This window comes from Salvelinus fontinalis, chromosome 21 (assembly GCF_029448725.1).
Source record: "Salvelinus fontinalis isolate EN_2023a chromosome 21, ASM2944872v1, whole genome shotgun sequence".
Taxonomy (NCBI): domain Eukaryota; kingdom Metazoa; phylum Chordata; class Actinopteri; order Salmoniformes; family Salmonidae; genus Salvelinus; species Salvelinus fontinalis.
Genome location: NC_074685.1, coordinates 36,444,128 through 36,468,771, shown reverse-complemented (window position 1 = coordinate 36,468,771; position 24,644 = coordinate 36,444,128). Strand labels below are relative to the sequence as shown.

General features: G+C 43.4%; 1 protein-coding gene across 2 annotated transcripts in view; it reads left to right on the top strand.

Moving 5' to 3' along the window:
* LOC129818807 (contactin-associated protein-like 4) overlaps nt 1-24,644 on the top strand; it is a 224,462-nt gene that overhangs the window by 31,843 nt on the left and 167,975 nt on the right. For both annotated transcript variants that reach the window (XM_055875058.1, XM_055875057.1), the window contains exon 2: nt 8,164-8,274. In XM_055875058.1, the coding sequence (XP_055731033.1) occupies nt 8,164-8,274 (111 nt within the window). The remainder of the gene's footprint in view (nt 1-8,163; nt 8,275-24,644) is intronic.

Below are 24,644 nucleotides of genomic sequence, written 5' to 3'. Positions count from 1 at the left end.
TGGCGAGTATGAAGGCCATGGAAGAACTGGGACATTTTCAACTTCCAGGAATTTGTCTACAGAGCCTTGCGAGATGGGGCCATAAAGGCGGCGGATGAATGGCATAACAACGGGCCTCAGGATCTCGTCACGGTATCTCTGTGCAGTCAAATTGCCATCGATAAAAGGCAATAGCTTATGCCTGCCCATACCATAACCCCACCGCCACCATAAGGCACTCTGTTTGACAACTTTGACAGCAAACTGCTTGCACACACAACGCCATACACGTGGTCTGCTGTTTTGAGGCCGGTTGAACATATTCTCTAAAACGACGTTGGAGGCAACTTAAGGTAGAGGCATGAACAGAAGATTATCTGGCAACAGCTCTAGTGGACATTCTTGCAGTCAGCATACCAATTTCACTCTCCCTCAAAACTTGAAACATCTGTGGCGTTGTGTTATGTGACAAAACTGCACAGTTTAGAGTGGCCTTTTATTGTTCCCAGCACAAGGTGCAACTGTGTAATGATCATGCTGTTTAATTGGCTTCTTCGTATGCCACACCTGTCTGGTGGATGGATAATCTTGGCAAAGGATAAATGCTCACTAACAAGGATGTTAAAAAAAGTTGAAAAAAATAAGCTTTTTGTGTGTATGGAAAATTTATGGGATCTTTTATTTCAGCTCATGAAGCATGGGACAAGCACTTTACATGTTGCGTTTATATTTTTGGTCAGTGTAATTCAAATTCATTTTCTGTTGTTGCTAGCGATATTTATACAAACATTTGTGGAAAAATTTACTTTAAGAGAAATAAAAAATAATAATCGCAGACCCCCTGCAGTAGGGGTCAGCGGACTCCAGGTTGAATACCCCTGAGATAGCACATTAGGTTGGGTGTGCTCTTCAGTCTGTCTGGAGACTGAGACTATAGGCCCCATGGGTCAAAATAGATTGGAGCCAAGTTGTACAGAATAGTACGGAAAAACAGAGTACTGCGGCTTAGTTTGAATGGTTAGTGTTCCATGACATAGTTCCGTTCCACAAACAAGCATTTTATTGGCCCTCATTAGGGTATATGTCTGCTGAATGCAGCATGGTCTGAATTGTTTTACATATCCAAAATACATACAGTGAATATGACTGAACTCTTGGAGTTCAGTCCAGTGCCTTGCCCAGGGTATGGCTTCTTATCCATACTGTATTTATATGTGTTGCTTGTGAAGGTGATGCATCATCTTCATCAGTAGTCACTCTCCACTTCCATCATCTGGACTGTGGGCAGATTGTTATTTCAGCAAAATGTGAAATGGCACACAGTAGATGGACAGTAGCTTGTCTCACTCTATCGGCTGGAGCTCCTGCCAAGGATCAGTCCTTCATCAATAATGATTAAACACTTCTGGTGGGTTCTGAGGCCACTGACACTCCCTGAGAAGTACTCCTTTGAACGAGGTAATGACTGCATCCCAACTGGCACTCTGTTCCCTATACGACTTTTGAGCAGGTCCCATAGCCCACTATATAGAGAATAGGCTGCCATATTGGGACGCACCCAATATCTAAGGTATAGTAGTATTATGCAGCGAAGCGTTATAGAGAATCCAGCTAATTATGACATATATTGTGTTCCTAAAACGAAACAAAACATGACCTTGGTATTGAAGTGTTGTTTTGGGATAGAGCTAGCTGAAGGAAATAGGTGCAGTAGCTAGGTGGCTCTAGCACAAGGAAAGGTGAGTTTTCCACCAAGGTTCAGTGGATGCGAACAACCAGATATTCAGCATTTACCTCCAATTTCTGCCTCCGCACAACGGACGTCTGTGCACGACTGATCACGGAGTCAGTCAGAGACGTGGGTACCCGGCACTGAAATGCCAAACTGAACGCCGATAAATGGCTCTTGTGCTTTCAAACGCTCTGCTCTTTCTGTCAAGTAGTTTTCAACGAGAACTCTCATTAGTGATTATCAACTTAGCTTTTACTCCTCTGCTCTGTTTTTGGAGTGCACTTTCCCTTTTCCCACTCTAAAACACTATAATTGAAAAGCTTTTCACACTGAATACTCAACAAACAACCCTAATCTAGTCATTGAGAGACAGAGGATGTAGTTTGGTCATGAGGAGAGGATGTGTGCACTACTGATAAGAGGTTCGGCAAGCTGGTTTTTATAGCATTATCTAGTTGAAATGTCATCATCTAAAATGCTATTTGGAGAATAGCAAAAACAAGCAAAACTTACCTCAGCCATTATCACACTGGTTGCTGTAGCTTCACACCTCAATCAATCTACAAAAACAAAGACTATTAGCCGTACAATTAGCCGCTACACATTAACTCACATTAACTCAGCATCGGGTTTGAAAACTATAATTTAATAAGTACGTACATTATGGTAAACAAATACGTTTGCTGTACATAACTTTTTGTTGTTGCAGTTTTATAGCTAATTTCCTGCAATTCTACATATTTGTGTCTGACCGGCTCAGATCTGTCTTATCTTCTACTTCATCACAATCCCGGATCCGGGAGCACCCCCATCAGTAAAAAAGCTGACTAGCATAGCCTAGCATAGCGTCACAAGTAAATACTAGCATCTAAATATCATTAAATCACAAGTCCAAGACACAAGATGAAAGATACACATCTTGTGAATCCAGCCATCATTTCTGATTTTTAAAATGTTTTACAGGGAAGACACAATATGTAAATCTATTAGCTAACCACGATAGCAAAAGACACAACTTTTTTTTACCACCATTTTTTTCCTGCATAGGTAGCTATCACAATTTCGACCAAATAAAGATATAAATAGCCACTAACCAAGAAACAACTTAATCAGATGATAGTCTGATAACATATTTATTGTTATAATATATTTATTGTTAGGTATATTTCAGGTATACATCATAGTTTACCATTGCAGCCACCATCACAACTCTCACCAAAGCAACTAGAATAACTACAGAGACCATCGTGTATTACCTAAATACTCATCATAAAACATTTCTGAAAAATACACAGCGTACAGCAAATGAAAGACAAAGATCTTGTGAATCCAGCCAATATTTCAGATTTTTTAAGTGTTTTACAGCGAATACACAATATAGCATTACATTAGCTTACTACAATAGCCAACCACACAACAGCATTGATTCAGGCCAACAATAGCGATAACGAATAAACCAAAATACAGGTTGGTCAGCAAATGAAAGATACATTAGTTCTTAATGCAATCGCTGTGTTAGAGTTTTAAAATTAACGTTACTACGACATACAGCATGCGTTAAAGCAAGACCGCACCGAGATTAATGGCGGAATATGAGTTTAACATTTTTCAACAGAACAACGAATTAAGATCATAAATAGTTCTTACTATTTGATGAGCTTCCATCAGAATCTTGGGCAAGTTGTCCTTTTTCCAAAAGAATCGTTGCTCGGTTGTAGATTGTCGTCTTCAACGTTCGAATTAGCAGTAAACAATAGCCATGTGGCAAAGACGTGTCCAACTCACTAAAACGCAGCACTAATAAATATCCGAAAATCGCAATATACTGATATAAACTGATATAACTCGGTTTAAAATAACAACATTATGATGTCTTTAACACCTATATCGAATAAAAACAGAGACGGATATATCTAAGGGCTATAACGGGAGCTTTCTAGAATGACATCCAGAGGTCCTTTTTACGTCATGGCGAAGAGAAGAAAGGACGGACCCCACGTTGCCAGCCCATTTATAAGCTCTCAGATCTGCCTAGCAACACCATTTCAATTCTCACTATTCGCTGACATCCAGGGGAAGGCGTATGCAGTGCATCTCAACCAATAGAAGACAGGCAAATTAATAAACTGATCTCAGAACAGCCTGCAGATTTCAGCATTCTCACATCCTCATAGGAAAATTGCTCTAACTCCAGTTCTGTTTTACTCACAGATATAATTCAAACGGTTTTAGAAACTAGAGAGTGTTTTCTATCCAATAGTAATAATAATATGCATATTGTACGAGCAAGAATTGAGTACGAGGCAGTTTAATTTGGGAACGAAATTATTACAAAGTGCCAACAGCACCCCCTATTGAGAAGAGGTTATGTAACAACATTTGAAATTGTGTTTTTTACATTGGATAAAAGTAGAGACTCAGAGCTAGAAAATGGTATATCATACACTGCAGTTGAGGAACAATGGGAAAGTAATTATGCTTTGAAAGTTGATCAACTTGTAACCCAACTTTTCAGAAAATGTCCCTTGAATTCTTTGGTACACCTACTGGAGAGCTCTTGTTTGATTACTCCCATTCAGCATTGTGCACACCCTCTTAAGCCTTAGCCCCACCCATCCCTTTAAGGAGTCACATGTGAGGCCATGTGCTAAACAGAGTGAGTACACTGTTGTAGATGCACTGTTGTAAAGTGGCTGTTCCACTGGATGTCATAAGGTGAATGCACCAATTTGTAAGTCGCTCTGGATAAGAGCGTCTGCTAAATTACTTAAATGTAAATGTAAAAGTACGGTAGTGTACTAAACAACCAGTTTTTAAGACTAAAGGCTGGTTTATACTACGTCTATCGACATGCCTGCATGAGTTGTTGCAGTGACATTATTGTCATTATGAAGAAGTATAAACACAAAAACAACAGATTGCATGATATCAGCAGCTTGACGGTTCAAAATAGCATAACTGGTGTATTTGAACACCAATAAACTGTTTAAAAATAAATGTAGTATGTGTCAATCTAGAAAACGAGGCAACTAAACGCAACTTTCTAAACAATGTTTTGGTTTGTTTCTAGCTTGTTAGCTAGCTAACGTTAAGTCCAAACACACCAAGACAGTTGCGAAGAGGGCATGACAAAACCTATTCCCCCTCAGGAGACTGAAAAGATTTGGCATGGGTCCTCAGATCCTCAAAGGTTCTACAGCTGCACCATCGAGAGCATCCTGACGGGTTGAATCACTGCCTGGTATGGCAACTGCTCGGCCTCCGACCGCAAGGCACTACAGAGGGTAGTGCGTACGGCCCAGTACATCACTGGGGCCAAGCTTCCTGCCATCCAGGACCTCTATATCAGGCGATTGTCTATGCATAGTCACTTTAATAACTCTACATACATGTACATATTTCCTTAATTACCTCGACTAACCGGTGCCCCCGCACATTGACTCTTTACCGGTTCCCCCTGTATATAGCCTCACTATTGTTATTTTACTAGTGCTCTTTAATTTTTTGTTACTCTTATATCTTATTTTTGAAAAGTGCATTGTTGATTAATAAGGGCTTGTAAGTAATCATTTCACTCTAAGGTCTACACCTGTTGTATTCAGTGCATGTGACAAATACAATTTGATTTGATTTGACTCAGTTCCATTGATTCCATTTCACAATGAGCCCTTCCTCCTACCAGCCTCCTCTGGTGTATTCGCATGTGAATGTGCGTTTGCATGTGCCAGCCAGTTCACCCGTGATTCAAGTCAGTATTCGATGTCCATCCATGTCTGAGGTAGACGTGAGATGACGTGGATACCAGCCACTAGGGGAAACCTTCAAGTAGGTTTCGTGAGCAGTGAGCTACATTCAAGTAGGTTTCGGTTTTGCTACGCCGTTGTGGATGGGGATGGTGGATGTGCGTAAGCCTCTGCCTCTGATTCCAAAGGTTGCAAGTTAATAATTAATATGTTGGATTCACGTCTCCTTCGCAACCAAAAATCTGAGTTAAAGAAAAGGACTAAATCAAATCATACTTTAAATGCACTTTAAATAAAGTTTGACTAGATTTTGTCCTTCGCTTTAACTTAGACATGAATCCAACATGTACATCTTTAATTTGTAGAAATTAAATGGAATTTAAACCAGACTAAAGTCAGTGGCACAAAATATGCATCTCCTTCAAATTTGGATAATCAAACACAATTAAATATCACTGTTGCAATACAGCAAATAACAAATGATATGTTGGATTCAGGTCTCCAACTAAACCAAAAATAAAAAATGAGGGTTTATTTGTTTATTTAGATCCCCGTTAGCTTTAGCAGAAGCAGCAGCTGCTCTTCCTGGGGTACACCAAAAACACAAAACATGACAAGTAGCAAAACATTGATAGACTGATAGACAAGGACAGTCACACAAATGTAAAATACAACGATATGAAAAACGGAAAATATTACAAATAATACAACTAAAAAATAATGTGTGTGTTTGTGTCTCTGTGTGTTTGTGTCCCTTCACAGTCCCCGTCGTTCCATGAGATGTAGTTTAATTTGTTTTTAAAGGTCATTTTTCTGTCTGCTTGAGTAATTGGAGAGGGAAGGGAGTTCCGTGTGATCATGGCTCTGTACAATACTGTGCGTTGCTGTGAGTTCTTTTAGAATTTGGGGACTGTGAAGAGACCCCTGGTGGCGTGTCTTGTGGTGTATGTATGAGTGTCTGAGCTGAATGTTATTTGATTATACAGAATCTGGAATTTTTAACACAGTAATATTTCTCATAAAAACTGGAAGAGAAGCAGCTCATCACCCGTCAATCCTCAACCAGGAAAGACTGGCATGTTGTTGATGTTGTTCCGTATGTGCTGTAAAGGTCAGGGCGTGCCGCTTCGTTTTGAAGCAGCTGCTTCTTTGCTAGGTCTTTCTTTGCTGCACTTGACCATATTACCGGACAGCAATCAAGATGGGACAAGATCAGAGACAGAGCCTGAACAACTGGTACAGTTGTCAAACACGCAGAACATCTTTTTTATAACAGATGTACCCCTCCCCGTCTTCACAACAACTTTGTCAATATGACTTGACCATGATAATCGACCATCCAATGTTATACCTAGGAGTTTAACTTCCTCAACTTGCTCAATGGTCACACCCCCTTTATGCACAACTCCAGGTTAAGCCAGTGGCTCAGATTAAACTATCCAAGCATTAGATACATCTCCTTTAAATGCTGATATCTGGTTGTCAACCAAACACTATTTATTATTACTTATCTAATACAGTAAATAGCCTAAAGTTAAGGCTATCTTTCAAACAAATGTGAAAGTATTTATTCCACCTTAATTAACATGAGAAACACATCTGTGGCCACATGTTGAGGTTACTTTAAGTATACTGTAAATGTGTTCTTATGTAACCATAGGAAGTGTGCATGTTCGAGATAGCATGCAAAGTTCGCAGGTCCGTGGAGATCTTCACAATTGCTATAATCTGTACAGAATCTCGAACAACGTTGATCACTTGCGCTATGTACTCTTAATGTAATCTCAACTGCAATCCATGTTTTTTTGTTGTTGCGCTATTAGATGAAGCACAAAGATAACACATTAAGTTGTTGTATAAATCCAACATATCTGGGTTTGTATTCCCATTTGAACTTGTGCTTTTAAATGGTTGAACGTGCAGTGATAGCACATTTATATGAAAACTAAGGGCTCGATTCAATCCGTATCACCAAGGTTCAGCGCTATCACGCGATTGAGATTTAGGGGCGACATTCCCACATTTGTGGCGACCACATTCATTGCAAACACTACATATGTCAGCTCAATCGAAAATTGCCTTTACATTTCAAGCGCGCTATTGCGCGCAGAATTTTGGCAAACCGAGCCCTAGATCCCGAATCAGACATTGTTTCCCCATTGGAATTTGGTTGTGCTTTTAGATCGTTGAAAGCGTAGTGATAACACATTGAGAATTCAACAAACATCTGGCTGTCTTTTTGACTGGGTGAATAAAGGTTGAAATCTCATTGATCAACATCTCAAACAAATATTACCCACATTTCCACATTGAAGTGACGTGGTGTGACCAGTGGGACGGTACTCATGCACACAACATTTGTGAAGGTGTTGGAACATAACAATGTGATCTGCACTCTAGCGATTTTAGTTATTATTAGCATATTGATATCCTGTGACATCACCTCAATCGTGTCCTTGGCGGATAGTATTGCTGCTGACAGAGAGCAGTAACAGCGTGTTAAATGGTGGTCGACATGGTGATCAAATTGTGACAAAATGGAAAATAGTGTCTCTGAAATTGCTTTAAACATGGTCCCTCCCTGATGATGTTTTAGACTACATCTCTGAATAATTTGGAAATACTGCACTAATAATAATGTTACTAATAGTTCACCTGTGATTGTAAAGCATAACCCTGTCCTTTGTTGTTTTCCTGTTTGCTTGACAGACAGCTGTGATGGCCCACTGGTGTCCAGCCTGCCCCAGTCCTCCTTCAGAAGCTCATCACAGTTATCCAACAGCCATGGACCCGGCTTTGCCAAAGTCAACAGGAGAGATGGTGAGTACTGGACATTGGACACATTTGCCTGATATGGACACTGTATTGATTGTAGGATTCCTTAGTATCTCCACTGTTATTTCGAGCCTGTATTCCGGCCGTACACAGTGGGCTGCTGTGTTGTGGTGCTCAGATGCTCAATGCGGAGAGGGAGAGAGAGGGTTGGATTCCCCACAGGACTGTGCATAGAGAACATCAAAGGCAGGTTTCGTTTCAGTAGCAGCAGTAGCGCAGGAACCAGATCCCTTTTTTTTACTGAATTCCCTTGCTGGTGACAGAGAGCTGCTGTTACCTCATCCCCAGCTGGTCGCCTACAGTGGGTAGATATTGGAATACTCCATTACAAGCACCAGTGCAAGGTCGCCCTTCTTTACCTTCGCAATGCATCTGAATTCATCCATAAAAAAAATTCAAAAAGGGATTGGATGGTTTGTTGTTTGGTTTGGATGCTGAATGCTGATCGAAGGGTATCCTTGCATTGCTTAGAGGGGGAAATGCTATCACGGTGGTTCTTTGTATGAATGTTTTAAAACGGGTAGGGTTGATCTATTTCGTGGTTTCTACAACCTGGAAAGCAGAAACTCAGATGGGAATAGGAGGGATTTTTAGCAGCCACATAACAGGATCTTGTGCACATGATTTTCTTCGACTGTGAGACCAAAGCAATCTAAGCTTGCTGGATGCTTCTTCCAAGCTGTCTTTGATGGCTGTAGCAGTAAGCACACTGTTGGTTTTTCACTATTCCCATCTGAGTTGATCTGAGTGAAGTGGATCAATAGGTGTCTAAAACTGTCTATGGTATTATCAGTTTGGTATACTGTATTTCTCTGTGTTTGACCATGATGAAGTTGTATCAGTCAGGTTAAGTGTTTTTTTTATATCAGATAATATATGCACCAGAGCAAAGCTGGATGAAATGACTATATGTTGCTACACAATAAAACAGGTGGTTCTGTGCCAAATTAAGTTTCTATAAGAGCTATGCTCATACAGTTTTAAATGAAACCTCTATTGTGCTATAAAGAACCGTTTCCTAATCCTCTTAAGGAGCCGACCCTTTTTTCAATTTTCGCCTAAAATGACATACCTAAATCTAACTGCCTGTAGCTCAGGATCTGAAGCAAGGATATGCATATTCTTGATACCATTTGAAAGGTAAAAGTTTGAAGTTTGTGGAAATGTGAAAGTAATGTAGGAGAATATAACACATTAGATCTGGTAAAAGATAATACAATGAAAAAAACATGCGTTCTTTTGTATTGTTTCTGTACCATCTTTGAAATGCAAGAGAAAGGCCATAATGTATTATTCTAGGACAGGCACAATTTAGGTTTTGGCCACTAGATGGCAGCAGTGTATTTGCAAAGTTTCAGACTGATCCAATGAACAATCGCATATCTTTTCAAAAGGCACATTTGGGCAAAAGACTACACAAATGTGCATTTTTTATTTATTTAACCTTTATTTAACTAGGCAAGTCATTTAAGAACAAATTCTTATTTACAATGACGAGCTACCAAATCGCAAAAGGCCTCCTTTGGGGACAGGGGCTGGGATTAACAAAAGAGACAACACAACACTACATAAAGAGAGACCTAAGTTAACATAGCAAGGCAGCGACACATGACAAACAGCATGTTAGCAACACAACATGACAACAACATGGTAGCAACACAACATGATAGCAGCACAAAACATGGTACAAACATTATTGGGCACAGATAACAGCACAAAGGGCAAGAAAGTAGAGACAACAATGCATCACGCAAATCAGCCACAACTGTCAGTAAGAGTGTCCATGATTGAGTCTTTAAATGAAGAGATTGATATAAAATTGTCCGGTTTGAGTGTTTGTTGCAGCTCATTCCAATCGCTAGCTGCAGCAAACTGAAAAGACGAGCTACCCAGGGATGTGTGTGCTTTGGGGATCTTTAACAGAATGTGACTGGCAGAACGGATGTTGTATGTGGACAATGAGGGCTGCAGTAGATATCTCAGATGGGGGGAGTGAGGCCTAAGAGGGTTTCATAAATAAGCATCAACCAGTGGGTCTTGCGACGGGTATACAGAGATGACCCGTTTACAGAGGGGTATAGAGTGCAGTGATGTGTCCTATAAGGAACATTGGTGGCACATCTGATGGCCGAATGGTAAAGAACATCTAGCCGCTCGAGAGCACCCTTACCTGCGATCTATAAATGATGTCTCCGTAATCAAGCATGGGTAGGATGGTCATCTGAATCAGGGTTAGTTTGGCAGCTGGGGTGAAAGTGGAGCGATTACGATAGAGGAAACCAAGTCTAGATTTAACTTTAGCTTGCAGCTTTGATATGTGCCGAGAGAAGGACAGTGTACTGTCTAGCCATACATAAGTACTTGTATGAGGTGACCACCTCAAGCTCTAAACTCTAAGAGTGTAACGGTCGTCGTCGTCTGATAAGGAAGAATCGGACCAAAGCGCAGCGTGGTAAGTGTTCATGATTTTTATTTAAACTGAACAAAATAACAAAGTGAATAAACGAAACAGAAACAGTCCTGTCAGGTGCAGAACACTAAACAGAAAACAACTACCCACAAAACACAGGTGGGAAAAAGCTACATAAGTATGGTTCCCAATCAGAGACAATGGTAGACAGCTGTCCCTGATTGAGAACCAGACCCGGCCAAAACAACACATAGAAAAATGAACATAGAATGCCCACCCAAATCACACCCTGACCAAACCTAAATAGAGACATACTGTAAAAAGCTCTCTAAGGTCAGGGCGTGACAGTACCCCCCCTTCCCCCCCAAAGGTGCGGACTATGGCAGCAAAACCTGAACCTATAGGGGAGGGTCTGGGTGGGCATTTCTCCACGGTGGCGGCTCTGGTGCGGGACGTAGCCCCCGCTCCACTTCTGGCTTGGCCCACTTAGGTGGCGCCTTTAGTGCGAGGACCCTCGCTGCCGACCCCGGACCGGGCACCCCCGTTGCGGGCCCCGGACTGGGCACCCTCGTTGCGGGCCCCGGACTGGGCACCCTCGTTGCGGGCCCCGGACTGGGCACCCTCGTTGCGGGCCCCGGACTGGGCACGCTCGTTGCGGGCCCCGGACTGGGCACGCTCGTTGCGGGCCCCGGACTGGGCACCCTCGTTGCGGGCCCCAGACTGGGCACCCTTGTTGGAGGCTCCGAACTGGAGTGCGTCGCTGGAGGCTCCGGACTGGAGGGCGCTGGAGGGAGGAGACGCAGAGACAGCCTGGTGCGTGGGGCTGCCACAGGGCCCACCAGGCTGGGGAGACCTACAGGAGGCCTGGTGCGTAGAGGAGGCACAGGATGAACCAGGCTGTGGGGGGGCACTGGAGCTCGTGTGTGCAGCCTTGGCACCACTCCTCCAGGCTGAATGCCCACTTTAGCCCGCCCCTCCAGAGTGCAGGCACAGGTCGAACCGGGCTGTGGGGGAGCACTGGAGATCTGGTGCTTACCACTCGCACCTCTCCACTTGGCTCAATGCCCACTTTAGCCCGGCACGGGCGGAGCGCAGGCATAGGACGAACTGAACGGTCCCAGCGCACCGGAGACACAGTGTGCAGAGCCGGCGCAGGATACTCTGGGCCGAAACGGCGCACCGGAGACCAAGCGCGCTGAGCTGCCACAATCCGCCCTGGCTGGATGCCCACTCTCGCATGGCACTTGCGGAGGGCTGGCATATAGCGCACCAGGCTATGAGCGAGCCCTGTAGACCCTTTGCGCTTTAACGCATAACACGGTGCCTGACCAGTACCACGCTGCTTCCGGTAAGCACGGGGAGTTGGCTCAGGTCTATAGCCTAACTCTGCCAATCTCCCCGTGTGCTGCCTCTCGTGCCTGCTTCGCTCACTTACCTCATATCGCCGACTCTCAGTTTTAGCTCCTTCCAGTTCCTTTTTCGAGCGGCGATATTCCCCAGCCTGTCTCCAGGGCCCCTTTCCATCCAGTATCTCCTCCCATGTCCAGGAGTCCTGAACCCTCTGCTCCTCCATAGCATGCTGCTTGGTCCGCTTGGTCCGCTGGACAGCGATCCTGTAGAGGTTTTAAGAACTATTAAAAAAAGGTTCTGGTATGGTTACAACCCGTTTTGGTGCTGTATAGAACCATTAATGGTTCTTTATAGAACCTTAATGGATGATGGTTCTATAAAGAACCTTTCACAGTCTCAAAGGTTCTACAAATAACTCGCTGGGTGTACCATGTTTCAGGTAAGACCCAAGTGCAGACTGTGTAGAAGTAACAATTTTTATTGTAACAACTGGGGCAGGCAAACGACAGGTCAAGGCAGGCAGAGTAGTCCAGAGTCGTGGGCCAAGGTACAGGACGGCAGACAAGCCCAGGGGTCAGGTCAGGCAGAGGTCTGCAATCCAGAGTTGGGGCAAAGGTACAGGACGGCAGGCAGAGTGGTCAGGCAGGCGGGCTCCAAGTCAGGACAGGCGAGGGTCCAAACCAGGAGGGCGGGAAAAGAGATACTGGACAAAGCAGGCGCTGAGACACAAACCGCTGGTAGGCTTGAACAAACAAGACGAACTGGCACAGACAGACAGAAAACACAGGTATAAATACCCAGAGTATCAGTGGGGAAGATGGGCGACACCTGGAGGGGGGTGGAGACAAGCAGAAGGAGAGGTGAAACAGATCAGGGCGTGACAGGGTGAACATTTCTCCCTTTCATGTAATGATGGAGTATGTAATCAGTTGATTACATGGCAGAGGTTACATGGTTGTTTACTCGATTGCCTCTCAACAACCACTCTTCTATTTGACCTTTGACCACTTTTTAAGGTCGCACTCTGTTCTTTTATGTGACTGGAGGAGGATCTAACATGGCATCACAAAGGATTGAAACAGTGATGTTAATTACAAAATGGACTAGATGACAATATCCCAGTTGTTCTAAGCAGAAATCAATGAATCAATTAATGGATTCATCTAATTTACATCTCTGCCTGGAAAATGTAACACTCAGCATCCTCTAGTGTTTCTCAGAGGATATTCACATTACTGATTCAGTTTGCTGACTAAATGAACAGTGGTAACTGTCAAAAGCGTCATCATTTTGTCCTCTGTTCAGTTCTACTGGTATACTATCTTCTCACCAGCCTTGTTTATTATTAAGAATGGTCTTTTGTGATCTGACAACTAAGTTGATTGAAATAGTGAATGAAATACTTCCATTCACTAATTATAATCAGAGAACAGCAACATGAGAACAGTGGTGATAGGATTGCATACAGTATATAGTCTGTAAGATCATTGTGTAAGAACATATCAAAATGGCCTACAAATTATATTGTTTGTCCTCAGACTGTGCTCAGAGTCGATTGGTTGGTTCCCCTCTCTAGTCAATAATATAATATAAAAATACATTTAATTTAGCAGACGCTTGTATTCAAAGCGACTTCCTGTCATGCGTGCCTACATTTTACATATGGGTGGTCCAGGAATGGAACGCACTACCCTGGCGTTACAAGCCTCATGCTCTACCATCTGAGCTTCAAATTAGAATTAGAATGCTATTCAGGCCCACCATTCTGCACTTTCACTTACACACACCAACCCACCAACTATTCTACACAGGCTGTGATCAGATGTGCGCCATGTCCAAGCAATCCAAGGTTGTGTAGAAACATGAAAAACCCATTGAAATCCAGTCAGGATCAGATCTGGTTAAACCCTCTCCCTAGGGGGACAATAACACATTATGGCAGGCCAGGTTTTGATCTCCCTTTGACTTATATTTTCTCTCTGTCACGCTCTCGTTCTCTCCTCCAATAAAACATAATTAGTTTACTTAGTTCAACCCAGTTTCTCTCTCGTTTTACTCCCCCTCTCCCTATCTCTCTCCCGCTTTCCTTTTCTCTCTATCTATCCCACCCTCCCTCTCCCCTTTCTCTCATTACCTTTCCATTCCATTCCCTCCCTCCTCTTCTCGCTTTCATACCTATTCTGCGCTCTCTCTTCCCCACCCCTTCTCTCTTTCTAATAACTTCTCTCTCTCCTTTTCCCTTTTCTCATTCCCTCCCTCTCATCATCAATGCCCTGTCCCCTTGAATACAGAAACGGTGTGTTTAATTCTAATTATGAGTTACTCTGTCTCCAGTTTAAAGGGAAACTTCATCTCTAGACACTATTTGGGATGTTTTTCCAGGCTCCCTACATAGTTATGACTGATGAGAGGTGTTTCAGACATAATTATGTACCATAGAGGCATTATTTTATTTTTGCGGTGCGAGATCGCAAAATGAATGGAGTCATGTTTTGTAGCAATTATTGTGGCCTTTGTGTTTCACCGATTGCACGATCACGCTAGAAGTGAGTAGATATGGTTGTCCTTGTTCAATCGAACCATTGCTATCTGCCACGACATTGCAACGTATCTAGGTTCACTCATGTTCCCTTGTAAAGACTACACTCTGATGGGAGTTTTCCAATTGTGTTCCCACCCCCGAAGGCAGGCTTATCAAAACGGGGTCGGTACTAGTTTCACAGGTTCATAGTTTCACAGCTACAGTGGGGCAAATAAGTATTTAGTCAGCCACCAATTGTGCAAGTTCTCCCACTTAAAAATATGAGAGAGGCCTGTCATTTTCATCATAGGTACACTTCAACTATGACAGACAAAATGAGAAAAAAAAATCCAGAAAATCACATTGTAGGATTTTTTATGAATTTATTTGCAAATGATGGTGGAAAATAAGTATTTGGTGACCTACAAACAAGCAAGATTTCTGGCTCTCACAGACCTGTAACTTCTTCTTTAAGAGGCTCCTCTGTCCTCCACTCGTTACCTGTATTAATGGCACCTGTTTGAACTTGTTATCAGTATAAAAGACACCTGTCCACAACCTCAAACAGTCACACTCCAAACTCCACTATGGCCAAGACCAAAGAGCTGTCAAAGGACACCAGAAACAAAATTGTAGACCTGCACCAGGCTGGGAAGAATGAATCTGCAATAGGTAAGCAGCTTGGTTCGAATAACTCAACTGTGGGAGCAATTATTAGGAAATGGAAGACATACAAGACCACTGATAATCTCCCTCGATCTGGGGCTCCACGCAAGATCTCACCCTGTGGGGTCAAAATGATCACAAGAACGGTGAGCAAAAATCTCAGAACCACACGGGGGGACCTAGTGAATGACCTGCAGAGAGCTGGGAGCTAAGTAACAAAGCCTACCATTAGTAACACACTACGCCGCCAGGGACTCAAATCTTGCAGTGCCAGACGTGTCCCCCTGCTTAAGCCAGTACATGTCCAGGCCCGTCTGAAGTTTGTTAGAGAGCATTTGGATGATCCAGAAGAAGATTGGGAGAATGTCATATGGTAAGATGAAACCAAAATAGAACTTTTTGGTAAAAACTCAACTCGTCGTGTTTGGAGGACAAAGAAAGCTGAGTTGCATCCAAAGAACACCATACCTACTGTGAAGCATGGGGGTGGAAACATCATGCTTTGGGGCTGTTTTTCTGCAAAGGGACCAGGACGACTGATCCGTGTAAAGGAAAGAATGAATGGGGCCATGTATCGTGAGATTTTGAGTGAAAACCTCCTTCCATCAGCAAGGGCATTGAAGATGAGAGGGCGAGCGGGTGCAGGCGTGACAGAATCCCCCCCCCCCCCCTTAGGGGCACCACCCGGCGGCCCACCAGGGCGAGCCTGACGAGCCGGCCGAGGTGTGGGAGCCCGACGAGCCGGCGATGCAAGAAAACCTCTCGAGCCAGCTAAGGCATGGAAGCCTGACGAGCCAGCTGAGGCACTCCCGGTTCCTTCGGCAGTGGCACCCGGACGCAACGTCACCAACAAAAAACAAAAAAACTCCCTGATGCTTCAAATTGGGGTGTCAGCGTTCTGTAAGGACAGACACTGGGAGGCGAGAAGCAAGTACAGGGTGTGAATATTTAATAAATAACAAAACAAGAACAGCGCCTGGACAGGGGGAACAAAATGAGAAATGCTGACATGGGGAGGAAACTGAGGAATAGACAGATATAGGGGAGGCAATCAATAAGTGATGGAGGCTAGGTGAGTCCAATGGTGCGCTGATATGTGTAACAATGCTGACAGGTGTGCGTAATGACGGGCCGCCTGGCGCTCTTGAGCGCCAGAGAGGGGGAGCGGGGGCAGGCGTGACACCTACAACATCAGTCTAACTGAATGTGGATATTATGTTGGTTGAATGTTTTAGGCAGGGTCCTGAATGTTCTTCAGCTGGTCTGGCAGACCTTCATGAGCTCCATTGTCCATGGACTCACAGACTATACACTTTGGCTCTTGCCAGCATTGTGCAGTCAAAGGTGATTTAAACTAGTTCCTGGTGCTGCAGATGTCGATGGGATTGGACTCTGTAAATAGAACACACAGGCCAGTCACTTGCGGTAGTTCGCTAGCTAACGGTTAGATACGGTCCGGCAGGCTGTAGCTAACGAAACCTAACGTAGCTATCGTTAGCTTGCAAAGAAACCAATGAAATGTTACCTCAGCAGCCTGCAAACTTGCTTGAAGTTTTCACATCCAAGTACTGAACACCATACCATGAATAACCTTTACAGTTGTTAAATAGTTCTTCGCAAGCTGATGTTCTATGAACGAGTGGCTGGTCCAGTAAGTAACATTAGCTACCTGTTGACTCTCAATCTCAACTGGAACCATCTCGACAGGGGCTGTAGTACATCCTGAAATCACTATGAATTCTGGATATTGTGGTTTGCTAACAAGCAGGAAATGTAGAGGGTCCATTTCTACCGGAAATGTAGATGTTAATAATATATTAATAGAGATATACAGTGTAGAAGAATTTCGGACAACTTCAGTTCATGCCGTCGCCAAATATCCCCTCGTCAGGTAATCACTTTCTAAAAAGATCAAATTAGATTTCAAAGTGAAATTAAAATCCATTCATTGAAAATAACTCTATAAAGAACTATTGGCTAATCACATATTGATCTATTTCCCACTCCTGTTTCATGGTCTGATTGGTCTCTCCATGTATTTGGTCTGGTGAACATTTACCTTTAACTGGCAGCTCAGCCAGATGCCAGCTTGGAAAGGCCTATCAGCGTTGCATTGGCCTAATTATGTTGCAATTAAACCTCCCTAATTCCGCCCGGTGTTTTCCCTCTGACGATCTGCCGTGCTATTCATATGGCCATTATTGGAGGGTTTATGTCACCCAAGACCCCGCACCCTAAACGGCTCTCTATTTCTCATTAATTTGCTAGCAGGTGGAAAAACAGTACATTATTGATGAGAGAGTCGCCCGTTCATTAGACACGCATCTGTTCTTCGCTAAAAAGCTGGTACAACTTGCCAAAGTCATGTCGGCCATGATTTCCCCATCTCTTCCCTTAAAGAGAGAGAGAACAGCACACACCGGGCCTGAAATAGGTTCTTAACAGAGCTGTGTGCATACCAAATGGTATCCTACTCCCTAAACAGTGCACTACTCCCTATACAGTTCACCATAGGGCTCTGGTCAAAAGTAGTGCGCTATGTAGGGAATAGGGTGCTGCCCATGTTGCTGGGTATCAGAAGTGCCCGTTGCGAGAGAGGCAGGTTGAGGTTTCCATGGTCAGGGTTGTACAGAAGGCGTTGTATGCTTAGGCAGTGAAGAAAGTAGAGGATGGGTCAAGGATGAGGGATCCTAAGAGGTTCCCGGTGAGTAGTAAATGTATTTTGCCAGTACAAAGTGATAGGCCTACGAATGAAATGTGCTTCAGTAAGAGTGGCTTTTAGCATTCAATGCCATGGTTACCAACTGTACTGCAGAAATGGAACATAATTCACAGAAAAGGTGTTGTGATGGCAGCTGCAGAGAAGTACTTTGGTTTATGAGATTATACAGCAGACGAGTTACAGGGTGAGTTGAACGGTAGCGTCCCGTCCTCCCAGGCCGTTGACCTGGTGTAGGATCAGGTAAGGTCAACGTAGTGGAACGGGATGGTGGGTTTTTAATGAGTGTAGGGTTAGTTGGCAGAGTACTTTTCTTCATTTTCTCTTTTTCCCGTTTTTGTTTCACAAAGTGTAAAGGATTTACACTCCAGTCCAGTTGGTGGCGGTAATGTACCTTTTTGGTTGCAAACGGCTATTTAAAAATCACAGAAGAAGATGCAAATAGGTTGTCATTTTGGAATCATCCCATAACAGGAAGAGAATGATTTGAACTTCCTGGTTGGAAGGCCTGTCATACACAACATGACCAAATCTAAAGAGAAAAGTATGAAGTGGAGGGAGAACAGGGCTTAGCATGTCTTTTGAAGAGGCTAAAAATAGATCTGGGCTTGGAAAAGTTTAATATTTTCAGAAGGAGTTAAGGGAGGAGGATGGAGGGACAGAGAGAGGAGGTTGAAAAGACTGAGGGAGGTAGCGGATGGGTTTGAATCTGTTGAAGCTAGCAATAACAATGTTCAAACAGAGTTAGCCGGTCGTCAGTTTGAGTTCAGGAGGTGAAATAGAAGGGGTAGAAGGTGTTGTGAGGAGTTTGAGCCTTGCATTGATGGACATGGTTGTGATGAAGATACGTTTGGTCCAGTTGGAGTGACATTTTTGGATTTGGGTCCTTTCCTTTTGGCAAATCCATTTGTGGTTTCAGTGTGTGTGGGAAAGGAGTTGGGTGCACCTGTAGTGGACTTGTGATATTTGTTTGTGTTTCTTCTGACCAGAGGGAGCAGGCGCTCCAGAGGGAGCAGGGACCAGAGGGAGCAGGCTTGGGTCAAGATCTGTTTCTTGCTTGGCTTTTAGGAACACTGCACCATTGAAAGGAGTGATGTCTGGGTTAGCGTTAAGTGTGGAGGTGGGGCAATTGAAGTTGAAGATTCCTGGTGTTTGTGACGCCTGCCGTTTGGTGCGTCGCAGACCCGGTGGTGAGCGTGGTGAAACAGAGGAGTCACTATCAGTCCTTTTGAGTTTTGAGTCAGTCTTTACCCGATAAAGTCATGTTAGGATATATCATTATCCTGTTGTCAGAGCTTTTGTGGCAAATCCACTGCATTGTTTTAGGTGCAACATGTATGGGTATGTTGCAGCAGTGTCTAGGAGGGAGATTCCAAGATCTGGAAAGTGTGCAGGAGTGCATGGGATAGAGGATTATGTAATTTTGGGGGATACAGTTGTGGCTGTTGCGAGAGAGGCAGGTTGAGGTTTCTAGAGTCAGAGTAGTGCAGAAGGTGTCGTATGCTGAGACAGTGAAGAAAGTAGAGGAGGATGGGTCAAGGGTGAGGGATTCTGAGAGGATCCCTGTGAGTAGTAGATCTGTGCCAGCAAAGAAGGATAGGCCAATGAGTGATAAACGCTTAAGGTTGGCTTTTTAGCGTTCATGGAAATTGTTATCAAATGTACCGCAGAAATGGAACATAAATCTGAGAAAATATATGTTGTGGTGGCAGCTGCAGAGAAGTACTTGGGGGTACGAGATTTGACTTCAGAAGAGTTACAGCGTGTGTTGCGTGGTGGTGTCTCGTCCTCTCAGTCCGTTGGCCTGGGGTAGGATAAGACAGGGTTAAAGTAGTTGAATAAGGTGATGGGTTTTAATGAGTATAGGGTTAGTTGGTAATGTAATAAAAATATATGGATCTTTTTTATTGATTTATTTTTTATTTTTACCAGTTCCCCTTTCTCATTTTGTATCACAAAGTGTAATGGAGCTATACTGTAGTTCAGTTGGGGGCGGTAATACAACATATTGGATGCCAACCACCATTGAAGAGGAGAAAGAGATGTATTGCAACAGAGAGGAAAGGCGTGATTCAATTTAGAAACCCGACAGATACATTGGTCAGTCTTAGTGGAATTCACCACTGATCTCTGAAGGAAAATAGTTTTTCTGTAGAACCTTGGAGGATATAGTGTTTGCAGTAGGGGACAGTGGGGTGCATGTAAGTTGAGCCAAAGGTGTAAGTTGAGCCACCCTTGTTTCTAGGAAACCATACACAACATGAATTATTTGACCAAATATTTAGGAATATGTCAACATTTATGTTAAGGTAGAAACCAAATGGAACAAGTGGTAAGCGATTTTAGAAATTTCACGATCCTTATATTGAAACCGAAGTAGATCATTTGTGACCCACCACCTGGATTCGGTCCTATGCAGCAAAATTAGAAATTGTGTTTTTTTACAATAAAAGTAGAGATTTAGAGCTTGAAAGTTGTGTATCATAAGGAACAATGGGAAAGTGATTCTGCTTTTAAAGTTGATCAACTTGTAACCCAACGTTTGAGAAAATGGTCCTTAAATGTTTTGGTACACCTACTGGAAAGCTCTTCATTGTCTACACCCAATCAGCATTATTCACACCCTCTGATTGCAGAATTCAAATGTGAAGCCATGTGCTAAACAGAGTGAGTAATGTTCTAGACAAAGTGGTGAAAGTAATAGGAAAAATACACTATAGTCCTTGGCCTTAATCATAATCTGACTTTGGTGCAAGTCATGTTGTTCTTCACTTTACAGTCTCTGGTAAACACACACTATATTAAATAAAATCTACGTTTATGTGTCACATGCACAGGATACAGAAGGTGTAAACAGTACAGTGAAATGGTTATTTGCATAGCAGCAATATCAAAAATATAAAGTATCCAGATAAATATTGTATAAATATTCCATAATGATGATGCTTACCCAGACACACGTGTTGAAATTGATGGGTCATGTGAAAGAAATGCTGAAACCACCTCCCAGTCACATCTAGCTAAGTGGATGGGTCACTATTGTCTAGACATGTACACATACTCATGAGATACAATAGATGATCGTAATCACCCTCAAACACACCTGGCTAACTTGATGGGTCATGTAATTTTGTTTAGACATGTTTAGACATAGCTAGCTAGCTAAACAATGAACCTGATGATGCTTTCAAGACAACTGGGAACTTGGAAAAATACGAGGTCAAATCATGACGCCACTGATCTTCAGGTCTGAAAGTTGGTTCCCGAGTTGGGTGACAGTTGATTTTTCCCAGTTAGAGCAAATTTCTTTCCCAGAGTTCCCAGCTAACAGTACGTTTTAACTTGCAATAAAAAATAGTTTCGGCCAAGATTTTATACGTATAATATCTGAAAATGTTGCTAGCTTGACTTTTAGCCATATACATGGATGAATGCTTCTCCCTATCCGCCATGAATGCCATGGTTGCCCTTAGTTTGAAGATGTAATCCGGAGACTGGTGTTTTATACAACAGCCTTTTGTATGTCCTCTTTTCAACTGCCTCTGCATATTTGCAATCAAACGCCTGCATTTACTCCCTCTCCTTAGCTGCCATACTCTGCTTCCACCGGGCATTACACTGATTTCTAAACTCGGTCGACTTCTTCTGTGACAACAACACTGTTGATCGCCGTTTCTTCACCATCACTGTCATCAGAAGGGTCATCAGATGCAACGCTTTAGCAGTTCTTCATGATATATATTTTTTAATGCGGTAGAAAGGATTATCTACACATGCTGATCAGCTCATTTTATAGCATGAAGCATGCTACATGGCAGACCAATCTGAACTCATCTCTCGGCATGTCCAACCCATCCATTATCTCAGCCGATCATGGCTAGTGATCCTACCTTTTTTCCCTATCTTTTTCCGTGGCTAAACCAATTAGGCTCGTAATTTAACAATTGTATTTGTATTTACAGATGGCACACAAGAATACAAAACGGTGTATATAATCCGGGTAGCCTCAGATAATAATATTGACATGAACACTGATTTGGTGAGTGAGTTTTTATAAGGAAGTGCATTGGAGATGTTGTACCCACTGTGACTATTAAAAGCTACCCTAACCAGAAACCGTGGATGGATGGCGGCATTCGCGCAAAACTGAAAGTGCGAACCACTGCATTTGACAATGGAAAGGTGACAGGGATTATGGCCGAATACAAACAGTGTAGTTAATCCCTCCACAAGGCAATCAAACAAGTAAAATGTCAGTATAGAGACAAAGTGGAGTCGCAATTCAACGGCTCAGACACGAGACTTATGTGGCAGGGTCTACAGACAATCACGGACTACAAAAGGAAAACCAGCCACGTCACGGACACCAACGTCTTGCTTCCAGACAAACTAAACACCTTCTTTACCCACTTTGAGGATAATACAGTGCCACCGACGTGGCCCGCTACCAAGGACTGTGGGCTCTTCTTCTCCGTGGCCGACGTGAGTAAGATATTTAGATGTGTTAACCCTTGCAAGGTTGCCAGCACAGATGGAATTCAGACCAGCTGGCTGGTGTGTTTACAGACATATTCAATCTCTCCCTATCCCAATCTGTTGTTCCCACATGCTTCAAGATGGCCACCATTGTTCCTGTACCCAAGAAGGCAAAGGTAACTGAACTAAATGACTATCGCCCATAGCACTCAATTCTGTCATCATGAAGTGCTTTGAGAGGCTCGTCAAGGATCATATCACCTCTACCTTACCTGCCGTCCTAGACCCACTTCAATTTGCTTACCACCCCAATAGGTCTACAGACAATGCAATCGCCATCACATTGCACACTGCACCATCCCATCTGAACAAGAGGAATACCTATGTAAGAATGCTGTTCATTGACTATAGCTCAGCATTCAACACCATAGTACCCTCAAAGCTCATCATTAAGCTAAAGGCCCTGGGTCTCAACCCCGCCCTGTGCAATTGGGTCCTGGACTTCCTGACGGGCCACCTCAGGTGCTGAAGGTAGGAAACATCTCCACTTCGCTGATGCTCAACACTGGGGCACCACAAGGGTGCGTGCTCAGCCCCCTTCTGTACGCCCTGTTCAACCATGACTGCGTGGCCGTGCACGCCTCCAGCTCAATCATCAAGTTTGCAGACGACACTACAGTAGTACGCTTGATTACCAACAACGACGAGACAGGCTACAGGGAGGAGGTGAGGGCACTTGGAGTGGGGTGTCAGCAAAATGACCACTCACTCAATATGAACAAATCAAAGGAGATGATAGTGGGCTTCAGGAAACAGCAGAGGGAGCAGCCCCCATATCCACATAGACGGGACAGCAGTGGAGAAGGTGGAAATTTCCTTGGCATACACATCACGGACAAACTGAAACGGTCCACCCACACAGACAGTGTGGTGAAGAAGGCACAACAGCGCCTCTTCAACCACAGGAGGCTAAATAAATGTGGCTTGTCACCTAAAACCCTCACAAACTTTTACAGATGCACAATTGAGAGCATCCTGTCAGGCTGCATCACCGCCTGGTACGGCAACTGCACAACGCATCACCGGGGGCAAACTACCTGCAATCCAGGACACCTACAGCACCCAATGTCACAGGAAGGCCAAAAAGATAATCAAGGACAACAACCACCCGAGCCACTGCCTATTCACCCCGCTACCATCCAGAAGGCGAGGTCAGTACAAATGCATCAAAGCTGGGACCGAGAGACTGAGAAACAGCTTCTTTCTCAAGGCCATCAGACTGTTAAATAGCCATCCCTAACGCAGAGAGGCTTCTACCTACATACAGACTTGAAATCATTGGCCACTTTAATAAACGGATCACTAGTCACTTTAATAATGCCACTTTAATAATGTTTACACTTCTTGCATTACTCATCTCATAAGTGTATACTGTATTTTATACCATCTATTGCATCTTGCCTATGCCACTCTGTCATTGCTCATGTTAGATTACATGTTTAGATATTGTCGGAACTTGAAGCACAAGCATTTCGTTACGCTAGCAATACAATTTGATTTGATTTAAAAGTTCACATGTTCCAGAAAGCTTTTTTTTTTTTTTCTCCTGTGAAGTAGTTACGTGCAACATACTGTATACCGCACGGCAAGCAGTACCGGATCGCCAAGTCTAGGTCCAAGAGGCTTCTAAACAGCTTCTACCCCCAAGCCATAAGACTCCTGAACATCTAATCAAATGGCTACCCAGGTTATTTGCATCCCCCCCCCCCCCCACCCCTTTACGCCGTGCTACTCTCTGTTGTTGTCATCTATGCATAGTCACTTCAGTAACTCTACCTACATGTACGTACTACCACAAACTAACCGGTGCCCCCGCACATTGACTCTGTACCGGTACCCCCCTGTATATAGTCTCGCTATTGTTGTTTTCCTGCTGCTCTTCAATTACTTGTTACTTTTGTCTCTTATTCTTGTCCGTGTTTTTTTCAGCTGCATTGCTGGTTGGGGGCTCGTAAATAAGCATTTCATTGTAAGGTCAACACCTGTTGTATTAGGCGCATGTGACTAATAAAATTTGATTTGATTTTTGATTTGAGATTGGCATTAGAGAAATGTTACACTGTTTGGCTACAGCAAGTGCTGATTTCATACGAGGATAAAATATTACACTTGTCGCTGATCATTTTTTTCAGACTTGCTCACGGAAAACTGTT